A 24,853-nucleotide genomic window follows, 5' to 3' on the forward strand; every position below is an offset into this window, starting at 1 on the left:
AAGAGCCTTGGACCTGCAGTGATAATTAAAGGGAGGGAAATAGAGAAAGGGAGGTGGGTCAGAGGGTTGGGGGTTCACCAAGCCCTCGAATAGATGCAAATGGAAATATTAACAGGAGTTACATTCTCTTAAGGTTGCCGGCAGAATGTAAAGAAAGGCACTTATTGATGATAATGATATTTATTGTGACACACATACCTAATGATGTGGCCTTTAGTGCCAAGAAAACCTAGCTAACAACACTGAACCCTATTGTTAAACATAAATTAATTTTTTTTTCTAAACAGCATGCCCATTAACTTGGTTGGTAGAAAGGCAGCAGTGACTGCTGAAAAGAGTAGCTACCATAAGCCATCGTTGCTTTATGGACTGTGCTAGGGTTGTGGGTGCCCTGGCAGGCAGTTACTGGGCAAGTCAGGCTTGACATGTAGGTTATCCTGGACAATACACTCATTGTAGCCACAACCAATGCCTTTTTTGTGTCAGAGAGGTCATTAGAAAAACAAGTCAGTCAGAAAAACTGCTGGAGTGTATCAGGGAAAAAGGGTATGAGGGGTCAACCTGCCATCATTGATGTTATTGTCGTCATTCCAATTATGCTGTCATTCCAACCGTCATCAGTTACAGACATTTCTACATACTGACACAAGTTGTGGTTGCAAATGTATTTATTAAATACTGAAGTAAGCAATACATTTCAGCAAACATTTCAAAGGTAAAATCAGAGAGTACTTCAAAATAGCAAAAGCAACATATTTTGCATTTCCTAAGTATGTATATTTACTGTATCCTTTAGGAAAATGTCAAGCTGTTGGCCTCTCCTTCATCCTGATGGGCCTTTATCACTCTATGAATGTTCTGAGGGACAAAGAGAGACAGGGAAGTTTGAGAGATAAATAAAGGTTTAAAATAAAAAAAAAAGATACAAAAGGTGGGGAGGGAGACAAAGATAAAAGACAAAGATGAATCCTCATGTAGGTTTCAGAATGTTAATGCACATGATGGTGGAAAGTCTGGATGTCCTGCAGAGGACAAGTGTTATTTTCAGATTCTCATTGCATATGTATGTGTATATGTATAAATTCACTTTTTTATATAACAACTTCTATCTGTATGTAGTAGTCACAAGTTTATATTTACCTTCAGCTTTGTTGTCCTTCTTTTAAGCTGTATGTGTATTTTTTTTGTATGTAATTAGAGAACAACAAATGGCCAGAGTCAAATTCCCTGTATGTGTGCACACTAAAACTGATTCTGATCTGATCTCAAATACTGTACACTGTTGTAGGGGAACAAATAAAGAAAAACAGATGAGTCACACAGAGACTTACTACAAGCTGGTAGTGTGTTAAGGTTTCCATCAGGCCCTGGATAAAAGGATGCTGAGAGAGATGGGAGAAGGGGACACAGTCCTCTGGCTTGTAGCCCAGCTCTCTGAAGATATGCACCAGTTCCTAGAGGCCAGCAGAGACAAAGAGTAACATGAGGGAAGAGTTTCATTTTAATAAGATAGTTAATAAATCTGCTTACAAAATAAAGTTCTAAGTATAGAACCTTCTAAGTATGGAGCCTTTAAAATGCACTAAGGTATTCAGTGAACCCATAGACAGTAAATAAAAAAAAATATTATTAAAACTTTACTTTTTTTTCCAGAGGCTTTGCCTTTATTTTACTCCAGTCGTGAAAAAAAAATATGTAGCCTAATTTATTTTAGGTTAATTATGTAAATAGGTGTAGACTGTCCCCTAAATATCGAAATTATGGTGGCATTAAAAAAAAAAGTCATGGATTGTCCCCCACACTGTCCCTGTAAAATGCCCACAGCTGTGAAACAAGACAGGTAAGTAACATTTGAATTGTGAATCTCATACTAACCCAAAAAGATTTGCTAGTCACCCCTATCAGCTGCATTTTGAAGCCATGCCTTTAAATGCACATTGATGGTAGAATGATGAAAGCATAACAGAAAACTAAATCTTTGCTGATCAAAACTTCATTCTGCTGAATTGCAAGTTAAACCTCACATATTCTACTATATTTAGTAGTAGTTTAGTTTATTAAAATTTTTAAAATGTTATTCAATGCACTGGTAATAAACAATAAATAAACATATTATTATGGCTTTTACTTCCACAAAAAAAAATAAAATACTAACACAAAAAAGTAGTATATTTCCTTAATGAATTCAACCATTTATGTATTTCCTTAAAGGTCCCATGACATGGTGCTCTTTGGATACTTTTATATAGGCCTTAGTGGTCACCTAATACTGTATCTGAAGTCTCTTTCCCAAAATTCAGCCTTGGTGCAGAATTGCAGCCACTAGAGCCAGTCCCACAATGAGCTTTTCTTTAGGATGTGGCATTTCTGTGTCTGTGTAGCTATTGAGGAGGAGAGGGGGTGTGGCCTTGACCAACTGCCACTTTGCTCGTTTGAAAGCCATGATGTCTCTCTCTCTCATGGGTTGGCCAAATTCTCTGGGCGGGCAAAGCAGAGAAAGGGGAGGTAACCTTGCTCCTTATGACCTCATAAGGAGCAAGATTCCAGATCGGCCCATCTGAGCTTTCATTTTCTCAAAGGCAGAGCAGGATACCCAGGGCTCGGTTTACACCTATCACCATTTCTAGCCACTGGGGGACCATAGGCAGGCTGGGGGAATGCATATTAATGTTAATAAACCTCATAAAGTGAAATTTTCATGCCATGGGACCTTTAAAGCCCAGTTTGAACTTGCATGTGGTTATACAGTACCTCAGTATGCTCCTCCTGACTCAGGCAGCCTGGAGGAAGGGGCTTGTCGTCTTTTATCTTGGCGACATTGTGGCAGATGACAGCAAGGAGAGCAGGGATGGACACTACCTGCTCCCCCAATGAACTGCTTGATGCCCACGGAGTCTCTTCTTCCTTGTAGTCTCCATCGAGTTCTGAGGAGCTGAGCTCTGTAGCCTCTTCTATACTGGGCATAGACTGTATACACAACACATAATGATCCTGCCCTGCTGATGTGCCGAAGACAAACTTAACTTTATTACCTGACACTATTCTATTATAATTCTGGACCATCTGAAAACATTGGTGACAGAAAATGATAATGTGTTTGATGACAGAAGATGAGGAAGGTAGTGCTTCTGCAATGACTTTCAAGTGAAAATGTCATTGACTTTTCTTTGTACATTAATTGACTTCACCTTGACAAGCTGGCCCGGTGAGGAGTGTTTGAGATGTCGACCCAGCACTACACTAAGTGCTCTGATGAAGCCCTGTCTGGGGTGAGGGTCGGCTGCAAAGTACTGCAGCATGGACACATAGTCCAGTCGAGGAGGGGAGAAGGAGTGGTCCGCAAACAACTGAAAAAAGAACTTAAAAGCAAGAACACAGGCAAATGTAACTGTTCATTTATTATTACAGTGCAGTTCATTTGGACAAATAGTAAACAAAAGATGTTAAGGTTTGATACCTTTGAGGTTTAGAACAAAGTGCATGGCATTGCGATGACTGTATACATTTGTGTTTTAGATTCATTTCTGTTTCCAAAAATAAATAATTGAAAACAGCTGAAACGTACGCTTACAGTAATTGTTTAAAGTGTTGGGTAATGCTCTATTGTACCTTTATGTTCTTGCATTACTTGTGTGTGTCTGGCTATCACCAGACCAAGCTCAATCTTTTAAGATTGAACATTAGTCTGGGGAGTCTGCTCTGTATTTTCTACTGCACAATTGGTGTCATCAACGGGCATAGTTCAAATGACTCTTTACGCAATTGGATAGTCCTTCAACCAATCAGACCAACGATCCAGGGTGATGTACTTGCCTTTGAAATCTTTTAAAACATCAGTGACAGCGGCATCAACGGGTTGCTGTGCTTCGGTGGCCGCCATGTTGAATGTAAACAAAAAGCTGCTTGCCGTCGCTTCTCTATCGTCATCGTGTTAAACCCGCCAATAGTGTGCCAGGTGGATAAGCCAGTTTGTGATTGGTCCCCGCAGATTTGTAACGGAAGCAGGATAGAAAAATGTACAGGTTTCCAGCCTGAGCTGCAGGGCGAAATCAAATCGCCGGCAGATCAGGCTGGGTTTCCCCAGTCCATGTTTGTGTACCATGACCACTTGAATTTCCCATTTCAGGAATAATACAGATTTACATTAACTTGGAATTAAGCAGGTTTTTCAGGTAGTTACCTTGCGTAGGTTAGCCAGACGGTCATAAGGTAGAGGCTCAGAGGGGTCCTCTGGGACGGGCTGGACACTCTCATTGGAAAACCACAACTCTGTCTGGTGAAAAAAAAGGCAAGAGGAGCAACTTAAACATTTGTTTTAATGTTCAGAGAGCTACAGCTTTCACTTTATACTATATTAAGTATACAATATATACTCATATGTGTTGTCATGTTGACTTGAACCCAGACATGCTTGTGGAAAGAGAGTCTCAGTGCATAGTAATGCCACAAGAGCGAAGAGGGGCCATGGAGGTGTTTGAGTGCATAGATAACTTGAAGATACAGGTTCATCCAGAGTAGTACATTTTGTGAATTAAAACACAGTTAGAATGTCTGACCAGAGAATCAGAATCAGAATTTATACGTGTACGAATCTGTGCGTGTGTGTGTGTGTGTGTGTAGAGACCTGTAGGTACTGTTCCTCGTTTATATAGCCTGTGTCGCCAGTATCTGCTGCCTTGAAACGTTGCAGCACGGCCAGCAGCTGTGATAAGGAGGGAAACGGCCAAGGCAGGGCAGCACTGAGCAGAAACCGACGCCAGTCTATCAGCTCATAGTTGTCCATAAACAGAGATATAACCTCCATCAACTGGGGACAGGAGAGAAAAGCACAATGCTCCTGTACAGTAAGCCATGTAATGTGTCTCTTACGGTAACCGGACAGAATAATGCAGGAATGTTTTGTGTCTTGCTTTGCTTTCTCTGCAGTCAGCAGAGTGCTATTTGATTATGTGATTTTGTTTTGTTTTTGTCAATTTGGTGAGAAAAGAAGTTGGTGCTATTAGGTGAAGAGAAAAGAAATGATTACCAAACTTTGTGTTGTGAGTCTCTGGAATACTTGCAGTGTACCTGTGTTTCATTCTTGTTAATCCAGAGCTCTGGCAAGGTGTTTCTGCCCATGTTGACAGAGATGATATTCCTGAGTAAACAGGAGAACTCAGAACTGGACATCAGGCCTGAAAGTCAGAAAGGAAGGAAAATTATGTATGGGTGGCTGGATGGATGGATAGATGGATGCATAGATGGATGGATGGATGAATAGCAGAATGAATAGACCCAATAACACTACAACTTGTCTCCCCTGTATTAACCTGAAGGAGCAACAATGCATAGCTGTTGGTGGAGTGACTCTAGCTGAGTGATGGTTGGAGCGGATCGTGTGGGTTTCTCCAGAGGAGGTGGGCGGGGACGGGGAGCCAGGCTAGCCACCATGTGGCAGTCTCCATTCAGGTAGAAGTCAGTACATTCCTTTTAAAGAGAATATTGAGAATCTTAAAATCGGAGGAGTAAGTAAAATGAGACTGTGGTCCATCGTCAAATGTCACACGCTGGAATAACAATTCAGATTTCATCCTGCAGTAGCTACTACGTAACCAGTGAGCACTAAACTCTACCTACCTGGGGAACATAAAAATGTTCTTTGAAAAAACAATCAACACATTTATAAAGTCATTACGTACCAACACCAGCTCATTCTGCAACTTAGCACCAGCCTCTATGTGGTGGCGAACCACTACTGATAGTTGGTCAATACTAGAAAAAAAGAGACAGACAGATAAGCCGTCAAACAAGTCTTCCATGAAAAATGATGAACAAAAACGTTCTCCGACGTTCTTTTTTTTTTTTTACAAGCATTATGTATTTTTATATTCTCAAGTAATGGCTTCAGAATAACTTCATGAGCACTTAAAGGGCTTTCATTAATTTGAATATGTTCCATGTTTACATACATGCACATATAGCATCATGACATGGAGATAAAATACAGATAGCATTTATCACACACTAATCAAAACAACAACACTAATAAAACAGGGACAGCGGTGCAGTTTTACACTATTGCTGCTTCATTCACAATCTTGTCCCTCTATTTAAAATTGTTCAAAATAAAAATAAATATCTGAATAGGCACACGTAGCCTACACCATATCATACCATACATGAACCCACACTGTACTGTACCATACCTCTTCATGTCTGCAAGATAATGTGCTTCTAACCACTTCTCCATGCTGCTTAATGTCTCTTCTGCTCTGCTTTGCAGGGAGTGCACCATCACCAGACCATGACCTTTCACCAGCGCAATGCGCGCCTTTGCTGTATTCTCTGGAAAACACACACACATGGGTAAAGGGAGACAAACAGAGGAACACAACTATATAAGCTGATATTGATCTTTTACATACAGACTCATGCATATATCTCATATTACACTAGTTCTTAGACGGAACCACATTTGTTGTCTACATAAATTGACAATATGTTAATACGACGATTACATATATTGTGATATAAATAAAAATACTGAATCTCTGTTTGTGCATACCCTCGTGATCCAGTGCGGCTGCATATTCTTTATGTATTTTGTTTCTGACTTCTTGATTATGCTTCCCTTTTTCCTTCTCTTGCAGTCTCTCCTTCTGCTCTATTGTCTCTCCCTGGAAGGCTTCTGCTGACACCTACACACATGTATAACATGCCAGGAATTAAAAAAGCATATCTTTACCTCCATAATATCCATGCTACTCTCATACACAAAGCATTACCAATTTGCTGATGGCCGCGAGTGCCTCCTCGTAGTCGTAGATCAGTTTCTCATGGGGTTGCTAGAGTTATCAATGAAAAGGGTTAATATCTCTTACTATCAGATTGTATATCAGCTTATCACCAATTATAATCTTATGTAAGTATTTTGGATTGTTTTGAATTACAATTTACAGGGTCACAAATTACATTTAAATTCTGTAAGAAAGACCCTTAATGGTTTTGTCAACCAAAAACAATTGTCTTACTGTATAAGGTATTAAAACCTGAAACAACTAAAATAACCGAAGATATCAGGGTTTGTTATATCTATGGTAGTTGTTTATGAGTAGATTATAAAATAGCAAAATCTGTTACAGACCTTGAGAAAGACTAAAAATAATGACAATGAATGAAATGTACATAAAGAGGGACAAGAAAAAAAAAGGATTTGACATGACCTTAACAGTTTCTGTCTGATTGGGGCTTTTTGTCTTGGAGTCAGGACGTCTGTGGAGGAGGACAAAACAGGAGAAGAGGAGGAAATTGTTTGTGTCTATGTGTTTGTACTTGGGAGCATTTGTACTGTGAGGAAATGAAACATCCATTTCATCTGTCAAACAGAAAACTCAAAGGAAATACTGTGTGCGATAGTGCGTCTCCCTTACAGTTTTGTTTTCTTCTTGTCCTCGCCGTCATCCATCTGACTACACACACTTGTGGCCGCTGGCTCAGTACTGGTGGAGCAAAATAAAATCGTTATTTTCTTTTTTATTATCTTGTACAAATAGTAACATGGTTAGGTTGCTATTAATAGTGTGTTTCTTGCCTCTCGTTCTGATCCTTAATTACTGGGGTGTCCAGTAGGGGAATACAATCCAACTTGGGGGGTAGCTCAGGCAGAACTTGTTTGTACATGCTCATATAGTAGACCCAGAGAATATAGAGTGTGTCCTGGAAACGATCCAACTCCACCTATGCAACAAAAACAATCAATCCAAGATTATGGTTCTGCCAAAAGTTTATGCACTGATCCGATACCGCTGTCAAACTGGATAATAAAACAAAGTTCGATGATGTTTATTCTCTGTGTTTGTTCAAGTTTCACAAAGAGTTAAACCCGAGCCATAGCTAAAACATAATAAAATATTTGTATTTTTTAACACACTGGCATCAGATCGTTACTCAGTATCGGCATCGGGAAGGAAAAAATGGTATTGGAACATCTCTACTATACACCATAAACACAAAGAGGATGGAAAAGAAGCAATAGAACATGTACAAAACACAGAATAAAGGGAATAGTCTATTAAGCTTATAAACTACAGAATTCAATGGTTGTTCAGTCAAATGGTTACACAGAAACAGAAAAGTCACCTGCATAAGTACAGAGTGATAGTTGACAAGATTCTCCAACCAGCCGTTACCCATGAGGGCAGCCCTCTCTTGCTCGTCCTCCTCCTTACGTTTGTCACTTATGTCCCACAAACGTTCACGTAGTTCCTGTACACATATCAGAACAGTTTTTACACTATTTTCATGATCAGTTAAAGAATATTTGTATTGTATTATATTATAAATTGCTCTCACATCAAGTCTCAGATGTAGCTCTGCTTTGGTATCCTCATCTTCTCTCATATCATCAGGTATGCTGTTGAAGTCCTTCTGCCAATGAGACACTAACTCCTGCTTCAAGTCTGGACGCCCCAGGAAATGTTTGTACTCCTCTCTACAGATACAGGGAACCAGCTAATACTTACATAGTAATACATTTAATATGTTTCTATTATGTATTAACATAAATGTTCTCTTTTATTTGCAAAATATTTCTGATAAAGAAATGAATGGCATGACATTTTGGGTCACATCCAAAAAACAATAACCATGGCAACATGTGACTGATACTGTTCAACTTTCATGTTGCATCTGCAGAATGACAAAACCTTGTATTAAAAGGATAAAAAGGACCAATTGAAGCAGTATACCTGATGTTGAATAGGTGATGGTTAAGAATAGTGCGTTGTGAGCGCAGCTGCTGCATCACTGTCTTTACGTTGTTCACATAAGAATCACACACTGTGTCCCAATGGGAGCACAGGTACTCTGTGATCTCCTAGAGATAGAGATAGAGAGAAGAAAAGATGAAAAAAGCAGGGGGCACAGGAAGATAGAGGACGATAAATCAAAATAAGACATAGTGTATTGGAACAGATTTCACTTGAAACAGACTCTGAAAGGCAACACAGGTAGGAAACAGCAGGTTCAAAGGCTAAATCATGTTAGAGGGCCACCTTGTGGCAACCACTAGTGAGTGCATCTGAATGTCGTATCACATGTCATGTCACTGACAGAACCCGATTTTAAAGAAAAGAAAAAGATTACTTTGAACTCTGATAAGCAAAACAAGCATAAAAAGAAATTGTATCCTACTGGAGGAAGAGGTTGGTCCACATGGACCCAGCTGGATGAATCTGAGCAAGAAGAGGCAGATTCAGGTGGATTCTTGGGGACTCCTTGAGAGTTCTCATTGGTCAATGAGGAAGTTGACGCCTTCCTAGAGTGCCCTATTGATAAAATACATCATCACTATAATAAAGTAAAATTATTAATATTTCTTGAATGTTAATTAATGATTAATAATAATCATAGCATCATATATAATTATATTTAAATTACCTTAAACAAGTCTGTCAAAATGTGTCATTAGAATGCTATTAAAGCTAGGAAAAATAAATGTATGAGCCTCTTCTTTGCGTTCAACTTTCTAAATTCAAACAGACTTAGTGCCCACACAGATGAAGTTTGTATCCAAATAACTACTATCAGTTTGGTACATTTGGAATATAAAGTGTGTCTATTTTCTTTATGTAAAAAAACACATGTACCATCCACTAAGTCATTATGAGTTGGAAAACACATCCAACACACATCATGTTTATGGTCAGAAGACATCAGTTATAAATCCTCTCTTTGAAGCAGAATTTTGTTTTGTGACCAGAAGTGACTTTACAATAATAACAATTAAAATGTGTAATCCACAGACTACTGATCAAATCACCTCGGGGGGAGTTTGTGTTGGATTTGGAAAGTGACTTCACACTTTGGGCTTTTTCCTCGTTAAGGAGGGAATGGGACTCTGTGGGGCCAGGGGCTTCGCCTGCGAGGGCCGGAGGTTGGTCTAATGGTGCAGGTGCAGCTGAAAAGGAGGAGTCTGGAGCTTCCCCACTGTCAAACACTACATCTGGGAGGAGTTGTAGTAAGTATTGTGAGTAAAAGTGTGTTTCTTTCAGGGAAGACATATTGTTTGTCAACTGTAAATCATTTAGTGTAGAAACAGGCATAATCTCATCATCAGTGTCTGATCAAAAACAACAACAATTTCTTTTTCCTAATCTAATGGAACAATGAGGAAATGAATACTAAGTAGAACTGTGAAAACATCAAGTATTTGAGTGTACTCATATCTGCTACTATATATATATACTAAAATATATCACATATAATACTATAATGACAACCAGTTACCTTCCTGTGTTTGCATCATAACTTGCTGCAGCACAGACTCCACCCTTTTGTAAAGCTCTTCCTCATCTACATCTGCATCAATACGGACCAAAATGTTTTGCTTTTCACCAAACCATTTCTCTAGTTTTGGCCAGGTGTCCTGAAAAGCTGTGATCCTTGAGGGGGGGAAAGGATGTTAGATATTAGATACACAGTCATGCAGAAGCAGTAATGTCTTGATTTAAGTTTAGCTTTCTGTTTTTACCTGTGTGGAATCTGTGCCAGATACAAGTTTTTGTCTTTGGGATGGGAGGTTGTAGCAGCAGCAGACTTATCTGTTTCTGCACCAGGTTGGGAAGCAAGAGAACCACATAAACACACAAGCATACTATTTACATTTAACTTATTGTTACTTGTGCATGTATACATACACACACCATCTAACAGATAATGTGTGGGTGCACACAGATACACACCATTTAACAACCACTAGTATAACATTAGCCTCGTGAGACCGTCCTGATCTCGTAAACTCCAGTTTTCCACTCGCAGATCAGTCTGGCATCTTGAGATAGAGAATATTTGGAGCCGTTCGCCAAATGACCGACCAATCAGCGTTGGTTTTGAGGCGGGTTTAGGTGTGACGCAACGAGAAGCGACTGTTAGTCTAAACAACATGGCAGCTTCCACGGATGAGATGAGCGTAGTTTTATCCGAATTAGAAAGTATTCCTTCATTGAAAGAAGAGCAAAAAATGGCACCGGAGGCTTTTTTTTCAAGAGTTTGATCTGATTGGTTGATTTGGCCCGTCTATCACCAACATAGGTGGTGATAGACAGATGGTTTATCCAATCAGCTAACCAGTATTTTCGCTCTTTCCCAAAAGTTCTCAAACGGAAAGTTCCCAGATGGATATGCCGAGCAAATGCAAAGCAATCCATCTGGCGTAGTCAGGTTAGTATAACATACCCATCTGACTGAATGGACGACTGATCACAGACTCATCAGTGATATCCAGCAGCAGAGCCAGGTCCAGTGCAGGAGTTGGGGGTGGGGGAGGTTTGGGTGGATTAGGATCAGCAGCTAGGTTTGTCCTGCTGCTTACAACGCCATTCCCTACATCTACAGACCCACCCAGGGCTTTCTCCAGCAGGTAAGCCTGGGTGATGTCAAATGGAAAGCCATCCAGGATCCAGCCTGACTGAGCTGGAACCTGCCTAGTAAGGACACAACACATATTTCACTGTCTAGGGAGGGATTGTGGGGTTTTTGTTGTTTGTTTATATTGTCCACACTGTACATAAAACTAAGACTGTATCATTGAGATTTCTCTGAAATATTGACTGTGAAAAGAATTGCATTGGTGATATTGACTAAATCCCATATTCAGTATCTTATAGCAATTCAGGTTGTGTGCTTACCTGATAGCCTCTACTATGATGTCCACTAATATTTCATTAGGGATGGCGTTGCCTTTCCTTAGCTCTTCTTCTGCAGCTGCTCCCTGCATGGCCCGGGTAGACAACTGGATAAGGAACACATGTAAGCAGGAAAAGAGTTAAGTATTTCATTTCAAATAGGTACACATCCATTCTGGAAAAATATCTTGTTATTAGTCATTACTGATTACATTCTCCCAAAAGTCATTATTTTATCAGCAAGAAAAGCCAATTTAAATCAGGTTGGTTAGTGATATAAATGATATACTGGTTCCATATGTATACATAAATTCCATATGTATGCATAAATACAAAATCAGAGTCAGAAGATCACAAACAACACTTACTTTTACATTGCTGTCTCTACTTTCATCTTGAGTGTCAATATCTGAAAAACAATGAAATTATGAGTGAAACGTACTGTATTACATCAAACAAACAACTGTGTAAAATACTTTATATATAGTGCTTTTTTTAATGGAGCAAAAAAACATAGCAGCATGAAATAGCATAGAATAGAGTCATGTTGGCTTCAGCAACCCACCAGGATTCAGTGAGGTGGAAAATGTGCGCAGTTGCTCATTTTCATTCTCTTCCTGCGGCTCTGTGACCTGTACATCCTGTCCAAAAAGTTTTAAAAGGTGAAATGTTTAAAGCCATGCAATTACAGGTTTATGTATTTTTGGCACTGGCAGGAGAGATTAGTGAGATGTTATGGTCCTGAAAAATCCTTTCAAAGCAAATTATGCGGCACGATTAAATAAAAAGTGATAATAGTGAAGTTACAATACTGTTATACTGTGTCTGACAAACCTCCTCTCCATTCTGGTAAGCATTCAGAGCCTCCTCAATTAGTGTGTCCGCTGATAAGACATAGATGCCATGGGCTAAAACAGGGAAAACTCACATACTCAGCAAATAAAAGAAGTCATACAATCTTATTGTATATATTTATACACTACATAATTTCATTAAATACATATCTAAGTGGTGTGGAATTGTGTTTGAGTGCATGCCTGCATCTGTGTTTGGACTGCATGCCATGTACCTTTAGCAATCTTGGCCAGGCAGGTGGTTTTGCCAGAGCAAAACTTTCCCAGGACACAGGCCTTGATGGTAAAGTGAGGAAATGAAGGTGAGGAGATTTCCATGATGGGCGGATGAACAATGTTCCTCAGTCGCAGGACAACATGTCCAAGAATGTTGTTGTTGGCCAGAGTTAATGTTATCTCCCCTGCTTCCTCTGGCCATGCCCACTCACCTACCATGTTCTATAAAAACATGACATAAGGCTAAGACAAAGAGGATCTTCAGCATTCAGCGCTTCAGCTGAGGGACAATTCAAACTTTTTTTGTGTTGAAAAATATAGCTTTGTTGGCTTTCCCATCTTCATGTCTAATCATGCCTGATACTGAAAGTAAAATCAGCATTTGTTTGAAAATGTGGGGTTGAGCGACAAGTTATTCAGTCTACAAAGACAAGCTAAATGCAAGTGTGCGGGCAAACACACGTACAAACATTATTAAAAAAATATTGCACTCATGTTTTAAACTCACAGTATATTCATCATAGTCCTGGTTTTTTAAAATCTCCTGCTTCTTAAGCTCTACAGGGTCCAGTGGGGTAGAGAACTCAAACCCTGGCTGCTGGCACTTTATCGGCTCATAGAGAGGCAGACCACTGAACAGCAATTCCTTCCACTCTCTCATCGGCTTCTCTGGAATCAGACTGGACATGACAGCACAAAAAATGACAGAAGGCAACGCTAGATTTAATGAGTGCAAATGTCCAAATGTAGTCAAAATAAATCAAATAGTTTTTTAATTGGGACTGAAAATTATTAAACTTAACTGTATTTCAAGAAATGTTTAATCTAACCATGATTAGATGAGCTGGTGTACTGGATATGTAAAACACGGGTAGCAGGATATATACAAAGTGAATATGGAGCAGGGTTGTGTGGGCAGTACCTATACGTGGACATTAAGTATTTGATCATGAGAAGAAGCAGACAGGACGTTGACATCTGGTTTTATTTGACCACTGGTCAGTTGTGCAAGAATGTTTCTAATAATGGTTATGTTTTCACAGGTGTTAGATTCACATCTGAATTAGCATTGCACAGCAATGCTTAAGTTTTATAAAAATAAAAAATGAAAAAAGATTTCAGTCTTCAGTCAGATTTCACTTTGTCAATACTCTGTCGTGTTTTTGGGTTCAAGTCTGCCACTCATCCAGTGTTATTTCATATTTGCCCATATTTCCTTCTGTTGATGAACTTTATTTTACCAACTGTCTCTGAGTCTATTTCTTTTAAAAGACAAAAGCGTCAATTTCTATTCTGAAAAAAAAAAAAAAACATTTACTATTTCTATTATGTTTTGTGCTTGAATATGAACTTTGTTCAAGCATGAATACATAAATAAAGTGTGCAGATGTAGCAGACTACTTTATCACGAAGTGGCCAAAGTTGAAATGTCTTTACAACTACAGTACATCCAACTCTTCAAATTAGATTGCTTAACTAACTATTACAATTATTTCTGATAAAACTACCAAAAGATGTGATTTTTATAAAAAAAAACATTTGATATGTCCACATATTTAATAATTGACTGACCAAGAGTCAGTTTGGAGGTTTTAAGCCCAAATACCATGTGCATATTATTACTGCATCATTAAAAGCAATTGTGTTACGTACTTCCCAGTGAGCAGTCGATATTCTCCAGCCTTGGTGGCCAAGTCCACAATCTGCTCCAAAATGTCCTTGCAGCTCTTAAAGTGCTTCTTGTATCTGATCTGAGCTCGCTCAGCAGCAATCCTGTTACAGAATTCAAGCTCCTTTCTGATCTCTTCGGCAAGGTCCAACTTAGCCTGCTGAGCCAAAGCCTATACCAGGCCCCAGTCAGAAAGATTGAATGAGTGAGTGGAGAAGGCATGACATAAATGTTCTTGCTAATCACCACAGTTGTAAGTAATAAAGGAAGATGAAAGATGTTACATAGGTCATTTATTGTGCAAAACACATGACTTGGTGGTGGAAAATAGTCTTAAAGAGACACAAACTAAGAGACATCATTTTTTGGAATTAGTACATTACTGATATTGGGGGTTGCAGAAAACAAGTAAGGGACATTTTAATCTTTCTTACCTACTGTATAACTGATGTTAAACAGCAGTTAATCAATAATACCCCGTTAATCGTATGATTTTCTCCCTAAATCGTCTCCTAAAATTTTTTATTTTTCACTCTTTAGAGTAAATGGCAAATGACCATATAATCTGAGACTTAACAGTGCGACACTTTGCTCTGGAATTGCCTGACCATTATAATAACACCATGACCATACTTTACTACAACCTACTGAATATTTAACACTGAAACCATGCTGGACCATAGCAACATCTACCTTCTTTTCAACCAAACAAGTCATCTACAATGTAAGAGTGATCCCTGGAGGGAAATAACAGATAAACATATAGTAGTTTATGTCATGATTCATACAGTCTTACTTTATTGTTTATCGGTCTGTCTCTGAAGTTCCCCCTCTCTCTTTCTCTTCATAATACCAAATACCCTGTTGATACTATTCAAACTACCAATGTCCACCCTTTCTCTCTCCCTATGACACTACCCATACTATCACTGATACAGCCTAATACAAAGCTACAATAGAGAGTATTATTCTTCTTCCTTATTCATCCTATCTCACCGCCTCCCTCTCCAGAGCTTCCTGGAAGTCCCTCTCTCTCCGCTGTTGGTACTGCTGCTCTCTGAACTGGCGGTTCTTCCGGATCACATCTTTCTGCATGCGTATCTGGAGGAGCTGAGTTGCCAATCTCTGCTCCTGCTGAGTCTGACGTGTCAGACGCTTCACCAGCTGCTCCTCTCGCCGTGCCTCCTGCAGGGTGAGGCAGGATTTTGGGTTAAAATATCAAAGGTCAGAGGTCAAAAAGAAGAGGATGTGTGAGATGTATTTCAGGAAGAGGAACACCAGGAACTACTGATCTCTATTAACGTTAGATCTATTACTGTAGCAAGTTTCACCTCTTGAGCTTCATGGGCCTTGAGCTGCTCCACCAGGAATCTGTCTCGTCTTTTCTCTCTCTGCTCGCGAGCAACAGCATTCTCCTCCAGCCTCTTTCGGATATCCTGTATGTACTTGCTATTGGATTGTAATATCAGCTTAGTTCCACTTCCTGGGACCACACAGTCCTGGCCGCTGCCACCAAAGGAAAAATCTTCAGGGAAGGGCTGACCACTAGAATTGAAAAGGTTTAAATCACATATGAAGTCAGTGTCTTAATGTATGATAGTGAATATCTCTGGTTGCTGTAAAACTCCATCAATACAAACATTTATTCTACATAATAATACTACATGAATACAATAATGATTTAGTTTCCTTTTATCTCACCTTGAAGAAGCAAAACCATAAGTAACCAGTTTCTTCCTTGTCTCAAACTTGGCTATTTCAGTCTGGACCGTCTGCATGGACAAAATGAACAGAAATTGAAATAATACCAGAAAGACAAACAAACCTATTTTAATCCTTTGTTTTCAATTATGACACACGTGCTGTAAGAAATTCAATTAATTGGCAGAGAAAATTAATTAGAATGAATCACCCCTCTGTAAACAATGGCAGGTGTTAAGCAATAACAAGCTATTGGTTTTGAGAAGACCTGGGAGCATCTGCTGAATTTAAGAACAAAAACAAATTTCTTGGGCCTGGATTTCCTGGATATTTATTTTCCCATTCTGAACTTAAGGCCCATTGTCAGCAAGCATCGGCCTCTACAAACTCCACTGTGGGCACCACTCTATAGCTGACCCCACGTCAACACGCCAAAATTAAAGGGGTGATAGAATGCAAAACCGATTTTACCTTGTCATAGTTGAAAAATGACAGTTTAGTGGGTAACTAGGACATACAGAGAACCTCAAAGTCCCATTGACACCTTGTTCCTCTGCAAATCTCACAATTTGAAACTGCCTCTGAAAACGGGCAAATCTCAACGAGCTGCCTAGTTTACGTCAACTCGGCGGCTCCTTCTTATTTGGCTCTAGTCTCTATCTTCGTCACGCCCAAACATTTACATAGGCTACACCACTGATCTGAGGTCACCTTAGTCTTCTGAATAGGTCGCGCAGCTCTCAGAAATTGTATACATTGTTCATCTGCTATTTTACCACTAAATTCACTTCTGAGACTTTTTTATGCAAGAAATCAACTATGTAGAGGTCAAATATGGGCTGTTTTATGAAAATTGATGTCTAATTGCAAATTTTGTCTGACTGTGTGTCGGAGTTCAGCGGCCGGTGCTGCCTGTGTTGCTGCCTCGCCGCCTGGCCTGCCTTCCTTCACAGACCCCGGCCTGATGTGAGGTAGATGGAGCTCTGTCACGGCTGGCAGCCCACGGCACTCCATACCCGCTCAAAGTCACAGTTTTTTGGGTTAATGGACTACCAAACGCCGCTGCCCTGACAGAGCTCCAGGGCCTGCAGCTCCCCTCTTCCTGCTAAATGGCCGGTGTGTGTGAGTGAGAGCGCGGACAGCGAGCTTGTTACCAGCAATCTCTTACCACAGGTTCCAGTTAATCTTATAATGTGTGCAATTATAATGTGTTGAGTTATTTAAACAAATGATCGGGAAAATAAACGCCTCTTGCCCGCGAGTCTCATTGATAGAGCCTGCGGCTAGATGGAGCTCTATCAATGAGAGCTAGCATCCTCTTAGAATTCCTCTGAAATTCACAAAAATTCATTAAATTGAAATTGGACACCATTGTTAGCTTTACAAGACCTTGAGGTAGATGTTATATAAGTGGCGTGAGGAAATTCAAACTGTAAATATACTCTAATTACGCCGAAAATGAAGCTAACTAGCAGCGATCTGTACAGATAGGATTGAAGGGACAGTCGCAGCTAACGAAACCCCTAATGTTCACAAAAATTAATTAAATTGAAATAGGACACCATTGTTAGCTTTATAAGACCTGGGGTAGATGTTATATAAGTGGCGTGACGAAATTCAAACTGTAAATATAGCTACTCTAGTTATGCCAGAAGCTGGCAGCCAGCCAGCTCCACGGAGCGCCACGGAGCCTCGAGTATTCCCGAGTATTCCAGTAGTCCAGTACCCAGGGAAACGGTGACTTTCACTGGGTATGGAGGTTGCCGCTTTCTCGTCAGACTGTGTGGAGCTCCTAGCTAAAGTCCGACACATAATTTGCAATTAGCCATACATTATTGTAAAACGGCCCATATTTGACCTTTATATAGTTGATTTCTTAAAAAAGTCTGAGAAGTGAATTTAATAAAGAAATAGCCCGACAAACAACGTATAACTTCGCAGCGTCTGAAATATGAGACCTGACGAGACTCCAATGTGTTTCTATGTGGTTCGCTCAAACCAATCAGCGCGCAGCTCATCTAAATAATCATGAGCATACCATATTTGGAAGAAAAGCTCTTGTTCCAAATAGAGCCATATTCACAGGGTAGTTAAGGGCCTAATAAAATAGCATTCGGGCAATTTTCAGCCCAACCAATGTTACATACCCTATTAGGAGACCTTAAGGAACAGTGTAAAATACCCTATATAATCATTCTATCACCCCTTTAAGAAAAAAAAAATCACATCATTATTTAATCTGGATCACACCTGTGCTTGCTGTTCTCTACGTTGCTGCTGCTGTTGTCTCTTCTTTAGGTTGAGCTGTGAAGTGTACGGAGGTGGCCTGGGCACCTGGAAAGTAGTGGCCTGGTTACAAGACATTATGTCATTGTGCTTCTGATGACATGCTCGCAGCTGTAACATAAACAGTTCCCCATTGTCATTAGCATGAGCTTTCCTTTATTCCATCATCAAGCATCGGTGTTCAAATGGAGGTTTTCACTCAGTACTGGCATAGTAATGTCCAACACCAAACTCCAGCACAGAATTGTAACTGTGTGACATTTGAGGCTGAGAAACAATGTGTAAAAAGTTGATAAAGATGTCAAATGTAGGCTGCCTTAGAGTCTGGTCATATTGGGGATTTTGTTTAATTTTCTTTATTTCTTTATATATGTTTCTATTTCTTTTTTAAGGTGTGTTGTATGTCATGTCTGTGTCTTTTGAATGGACCTTGAGTCTGGAATAAAAAGTTGATGATGATGATGATGAATACTGCATTTGATTTTCCACGGTCTCCAGTACCTTCGCAATATTTTTCATTCTCTTCTCAGCCTGGACTCTGAGTTGTGTCCTTTGCTGGATGGGATGGGGCATCGCAAACCTGTCGTTCAGTTGCTGGCATTTCTCTGCATAGTGCTGAGAAATTTTCTGTAGCTTCAGGTCTGCATCACGTTTCACAACTTGATGCAGTCGCTGTGTAAAAAGAAAGACAGCAAGATGCTTAAAAAAACATGTTTTAGTAGATATTTAAGTGACACTAAACTAAAAATGTGAACTTCAAACAAAAAAAACATTGAAAGACTGAACGACTACTGTAAAGGACAGTCAGTTGCCATACAGTTTGTCAGTGTTGGCACAGAGGAAAGACTACTTACTGTATCTCATTAGGTTTTTACAGAACCATACATGCTGTTGCTCAAAGAGACTGGCCCCTAACCACAAGCACATACTACACATGCATCCATACAACCCCCGCTTACATCAGAGTAGATCTCATGCTCTATTTTGTGCAGGCCAGCACTGGCTGCAGGCTGCATGATTTCCATCAATGTGCTGCTGATTTCCGCTTTCTTGTTATTTTCAAGTGAGACGTAGAGTTGGTAAAGCAGGCGTGTGGCAACACCCTGCTTCTCCTGCATCAGGTCCTGGGCTGTGTTTATGTCAAAAGAGATCCCCAGTAACTGGAGAGTAGGCTCAACGCGGGTAAAATTATTCAGTCTGGAGATGGAGGTGCTATGAAAAAAGGTGTAATTAACTTTAATAATTATGAATTAATGAGATGGAGAATTAAGCAACAGTTAGCTATTTGTCCAGCAACAAAACGCAAAGGATCATGGATAGATAGCTAGAGAAAGAGAGATGGCAACTTACTCTTTCTTCATAAACATACTGAAGTCCTTCTGCAACTGATATTTATGCAGAACCTCCCCAATAAGGTACCCACTGGAAAAATCCTTGGTAAAGGTCTTTGGGTCTGTGAATATGAACATGCATGTCAGTTACGCAAACAGTGACATTTTCAACGTTATATTTCCTAACGTTAATGTCGCTCACAACTGAAAACATATTGGACGTTAAAGAAGGTTATCAAAAATATTTAAAATGACTAATTTGAGTTAATGTCTGGACAATTTTTCCAAAAATACGCTTGGTCCATATGTAAGTTTAACGTTAAAATAGCGTTTCTCACAACACCTCCCACCTTATCAATCAATACCCTATGCCTGTTGATAACATTGTTATCTTCGATGTGTAGCTTCTAAAACAGCTCTTATATTGTCAGCTTTGTAAATTCATATGATTTTTGCATAGCTAGTGTGCCACCGAGTTAGCATAGCTAGTTAAGCTAACGTTAACGGTAACTTCAGTCACACTTACCAACAACTTTTGACAGCCGGAGCTCCTCGTTCAGCCACCTGCACAATATATCCGACATCTTCTTTCTTTAAAGTTCAACTCGAACAATATACTTCCATTTTAATAATGGACATGTTACCAGGTAATAGTATGACTCTTTAGCACGCTAATAACGGCTCAAAAATAGACAGGAGCAGAGGAAATCCCAGAGGTGCAGTGTTGCCTTGGTGACAGGTCAACATGAGGGGGCACTCATGGGAGCCACTGTCTATGGTATTTCCCCCCCCACTATGGCCACGCCAAGACCCGCCCTTCAATAGCTACTATTGGCCAGGTGTCCATGCTGACGCAAGGCAACGTAACCTGATTTGTACAGGTCCTATCCCCTGACCAATCGGCTATCCTAACCTTAACCACTCGAGGTGAAATGCGTAACCCCAACCAATCAAGCTGCTTCGTAGGGGCGGGCCCAAAGACTGTATGGGCGGGCCCAGTTGGCCCTGGATCAGTTATTTTGTCTTCACCCAAGATGATTAAAACAGGGATGTAATGACTGCAAACTGATCCAGAACCTGCTCAATTCCACACTTAAGAGGGTCCGCAGGGACGATTGTATTTTTAGCAACACTCCACTGCAGCCATCCTTCACTAATTAGGGAGGGAACGAAGGAAATGAATAACTTCAAAAATGTACTGTTGGCAATGTTGAGTACATTAAATGGCAGTGGGGGCCCGGAGTTATTACAAGGGGCACGGCGAGGCTAAACATGAACAAATGATGCATGGTTCTACTCAGTGGTGTAGTCTAATGTATTTTAGTGGGTATACTATACTGTATATGTATGGGCCAGGATTGGAGGCCATATCATAGTGGGGGGTCAAAGTCAAAGACTTCATGTCCTGCATTCTGACACACTTTTATGCACCAATTTATGGATATCAAAATAATAATGCAAAGTATGTTTTTGCGTGTCGTTGTGCATTTTTAAGTGGGTATATGGAAATCCTGGAGCTTTCTTAGTTGGTATACTGCATATACTTGCGTATCACGTAGACTACACCACTGGTTTTACTGCACTGCTATCAAAGCAAGGACTGCCAGGTAAACGTAAAGCAGATGATGAAGCTACACCAAACGCCACAATTAAAAAACACTGACAAACTGACAAGTGGCCAGAAAAATATTTTTATTGCCTTTAAACAAGTAGCATTTCAATCGATTTGTGTTATTAGTGTTAACATTTATTTTTTTCACTCAGAAGCACTTCACTCTCTCTTTTAATTCAATCAATAGTAAAATATTCTGCAAAATATGAAATGTGAGCCTTTTTCAGGTGCACAATACTTCATCCATGTTGTTGTGCACAACTTTAGTCAGTGTTAGTGTTTTATAGCTATAGGGTAACATAAACATGGAGTTTAAAGGATTTATGAGCCACTGTTTTTTTTTTAGAAATAGTTTATACAACATGCATCGGTTTCGCAAAAACATCTGAGGCCAGAGATGAAGATGTGTAAGGCAGCAAGAGTACCTTGCTGTATAAAAGAAAAAAAAATAATGTTCTACAGTGTAAACATAGGCTCCAAATGAAAATGTGGCTGGACAATGGGAAAAAATGGAAAATTGCATGTCAGCAGTATATGTACTATATGAATCTGCATGATGAGTACTCTAGTCCTACTTACAATGTGTTAGTGACACTGCAGTGATAAGATAGGAATGCAAAGCAGGCTAAACTATTATAAGACAGGTTCACAATTCTAATGCAGTTTACATGATTTTTTAGACACACTTTAAAAAGGTGCCCATGTGTTTAAGCACAAGTCAAAGTGGTATGCATTTACATTTCATAGGACTTTTTATATATATATCTGTTGTCGTCAACACAAATATTTGCCTTTATTCTCTCAAGAAAGCTGGTAAGTCAACATTAGCTTTATCTGTTGTCATATAGGGAATATAATTTTGTATTATAAGAAGGAAACAAATGAAAGAAAATTACAATTATTACAGTTAGTTGTATAAAAAAAAAAGGTGCCATCTTGTTAATGCAAATCAACATAAAAGCACGTAACACACATTAACTGTATATGGTAACACATATCGTTCATAGGTTAGTCTCTAAAGCCGTGCTTGTTTGGGAAAGCAGGCTTCAAAGGAAAACAATTGGCAGCCATGTTTAAATACTCAAAACTATATCCATCCGTTTCCACTGCCTCGACTTGATCCCTGATCTTACAATGCAACTGGTTGGTTCACTCTTTACTCAATTTAACTGCCAGAAGATGTACTGTAGCTTTTGATTAATTCTTTTAACCATTTCCCCCAATAATCAAGTAAAATTCAGATCAGTGTTACAAGACAAAGAGAAAGGAGTGATACATTTTTCTCAGTAGTCAAAGAGGACTGCCTGCCTGTCATCAGTTCATCAGTGAAACCATCCATTATAATGAGTCTAAAGTCATCATTCATGTCACAGTAGTCTTACTTAAAGCTTGTTGGCTGGAAGCGCTGAGAAACAATAAACCACAGGCTGCCATACAGGCAAGCAAGGGCCTGGCTCTAAAAAAAACATAAAATAAACATCCGGGTTACCACTGGATTACAATGTCAAAGGATAATATTTGCATAATGATCCTTTAGGGAAGCCTTGCCAATGGTGCATCCTTAACACCCACACTGTACACAAGTGGAGAGCAAATCAAGTATGAGGAGTCTACCCGGGCAATTAGTGGCCTGTGTTTGAAACCATACTGGAGATGCCAAAGTGCTGTCAAGCAACCAATATTCACAAGGTCATTTCCACACATTTTTGTCAAAAAAAAGCTAAGTGATAGCATTTCTGGAAATTCTCTAGTTTCCCAATATAGGCTTTCCCCATGGTCCTTTTTCCAGTAACAAAATGTACAAGGGGAATTTAGGAATTCATTTTCAATAAAAAGATAAATAGTCACATTGGAGAAAAACAACTTGTATGTATTGTAGACTTAGATCTCCCTAAAAATAAACAAGCCTTAGCAAATCAACTTCAAATGCATTGTCGGCCATCTCTCGGAGCTTGAAGATAAAGAAAAAAAAAAAAATCTCAAAACCACACCAATATACTGAGAGGGCTGAGAGTAAAATCATGGCAATCATAATGTAACCACACTTTAGAAATTTCAGCACTAACTAAAATTGATTAAAAACAGACATCCTTTGTACGTCACGCTCAGTGCCAGTGAAATCTGTATGTCCAATACAATATATTTCTGATTAGTTCGGAATAGCACTATTGTATTATTCATTATACGTAACATTTAGGAGCAAGGCAGTGTGTGAAAGGCGATATGGTGCAAATGACTGGAAGCATTACATTTATCAAGGTAATTTAACACTGTAAATACGTTCTCATAATTTGTTCAATACCAATCATCAAGTTGAGGATAATGTATAACACATAGCAACATTTAAAAAGGACACTGGCCTGACTGTGAAATGCATTTCTTAACGAAGAAAAGGAAATACTACAAAAAACACTCATATTTCGTATTCATGTTCTAGCTTATATCAGTGTATATATCTAGGGGCTCATCACCCACACAATTCCAGACCATACTAGACAGCACCACTCCTGTACCTGTGGAAAATAATGATTCTTCTTATTCACAAATGCATCACTCATCCAACATCTCACTGTTTAGAAAGTAAATTTGGGAAAAATAGATCACGTCTGTAACAATAGGAGCTACCTTAGTATTGATCCAGGAGAGTGCCATCTTTACATACCTTTAAAATTGTATCATTTTTATTTACAGTCACATGCCTTTCCTTTCAGTAGCTCATAAGCTGTCATGAAACAGGCATGGATATCCCAATGGCAGACCAGCAGAAGACATGGATACTGTAAACAGAGGTTTTCTGTCTACTTTGCTACCTTCTACTGAAACTGTTCTTTTGTAGTGTTCTTCCAAAAAGGTCCATTACTGTTATTGTTCCGTCATTTGGTTTAAATCTTTCTTGCTTTCAGTTTTCTTCTGTAGTGAAGTAAAGTTCACATCACAAGAAAGAAAAACATCTGAAATGCAAGCCAAAAACTGGATACTCAACTGAAACACAGAATATGCCATTGCTAAATGCCCATTATAGTTAGTCACGGAAAAGACAGTGAGGGGACGTAACAGCCATCAGGTGCCATAAATATGGTTGAAAAGTGGTATAAAGAAATCTTTGTTGTCAGAATAGAACTGTTTTGATATATAAATACACCGATTTTAGAGGATGCACCGATTACAACTTTCTAGGTTGATTCCGATTTCCAATTTTCATTGAGTTAGGTCAGCAGATACCGATTTTAGCCGATTCCGATTTCATTTTTTCTAACCACTTTACAGCACACACAAATATTTATTTTCTATCTTTTCTTTAATAGAACATTTTGCACAGAACACAGAAATTATTAACAGATAATGGATCACTATAAAATGGAACTATATAAATTACTCCTGGTGTGGGAAATTCACACACATCTAAAGTGCAATGTTAGAAACATTTCCTTCTTTTCACATCCAACTAAAAAAAATGTGATTTGGGTTTTTGGTGTAGTCCCTCCACGCCCTACTTTTTCCTTGCAGGTGTTGCATATTGC

The 24,853-nt window shown here is 39.3% G+C and overlaps 1 protein-coding gene across 4 annotated transcripts; it reads right to left on the bottom strand.

Moving 5' to 3' along the window:
* Window positions 1-650: 650 nt before the first annotated feature.
* On the bottom strand, window positions 651-20,489 carry spef2 (sperm flagellar 2). 4 transcript variants are annotated; one of them, XM_028577328.1, is made up of 38 exons: window positions 20,247-20,489; window positions 19,740-19,842; window positions 19,349-19,601; window positions 18,891-19,061; window positions 18,354-18,437; window positions 16,104-16,174; window positions 15,734-15,947; window positions 15,399-15,587; window positions 14,387-14,574; window positions 13,242-13,413; window positions 12,733-12,955; window positions 12,498-12,571; window positions 12,229-12,304; window positions 12,032-12,072; window positions 11,667-11,770; window positions 11,215-11,462; window positions 10,511-10,586; window positions 10,267-10,421; window positions 9,800-9,982; window positions 9,172-9,305; window positions 8,727-8,854; window positions 8,332-8,470; window positions 8,119-8,244; window positions 7,571-7,716; window positions 7,410-7,478; window positions 7,203-7,251; window positions 6,765-6,824; window positions 6,545-6,677; window positions 6,186-6,324; window positions 5,679-5,751; window positions 5,310-5,466; window positions 5,068-5,174; window positions 4,625-4,807; window positions 4,181-4,273; window positions 3,189-3,359; window positions 2,752-2,967; window positions 1,332-1,454; window positions 651-858 (listed from the first exon to the last, which is right to left on the bottom strand). In XM_028577328.1, the coding sequence occupies exons 1-38, from the start codon at window positions 20,302-20,304 to the stop codon at window positions 793-795; spliced, it is 4,995 nt and encodes a 1,664-aa protein (XP_028433129.1). In that variant the 5' UTR covers window positions 20,305-20,489; the 3' UTR covers window positions 651-792. The 4 variants fall into 4 exon arrangements, with proteins under 4 accessions (XP_028433129.1, XP_028433128.1, XP_028433131.1 ...); XM_028577327.1 differs by having other exon boundaries at window positions 18,354-18,500; XM_028577330.1 differs by lacking the exons at window positions 651-858; window positions 1,332-1,454 and having other exon boundaries at window positions 2,855-2,996; window positions 18,354-18,500.
* Window positions 20,490-24,853: the final 4,364 nt, after the last annotated feature.

This window comes from Perca flavescens, chromosome 5, assembly GCF_004354835.1.
Source record: "Perca flavescens isolate YP-PL-M2 chromosome 5, PFLA_1.0, whole genome shotgun sequence".
Taxonomy (NCBI): Eukaryota; Metazoa; Chordata; class Actinopteri; order Perciformes; family Percidae; genus Perca; species Perca flavescens.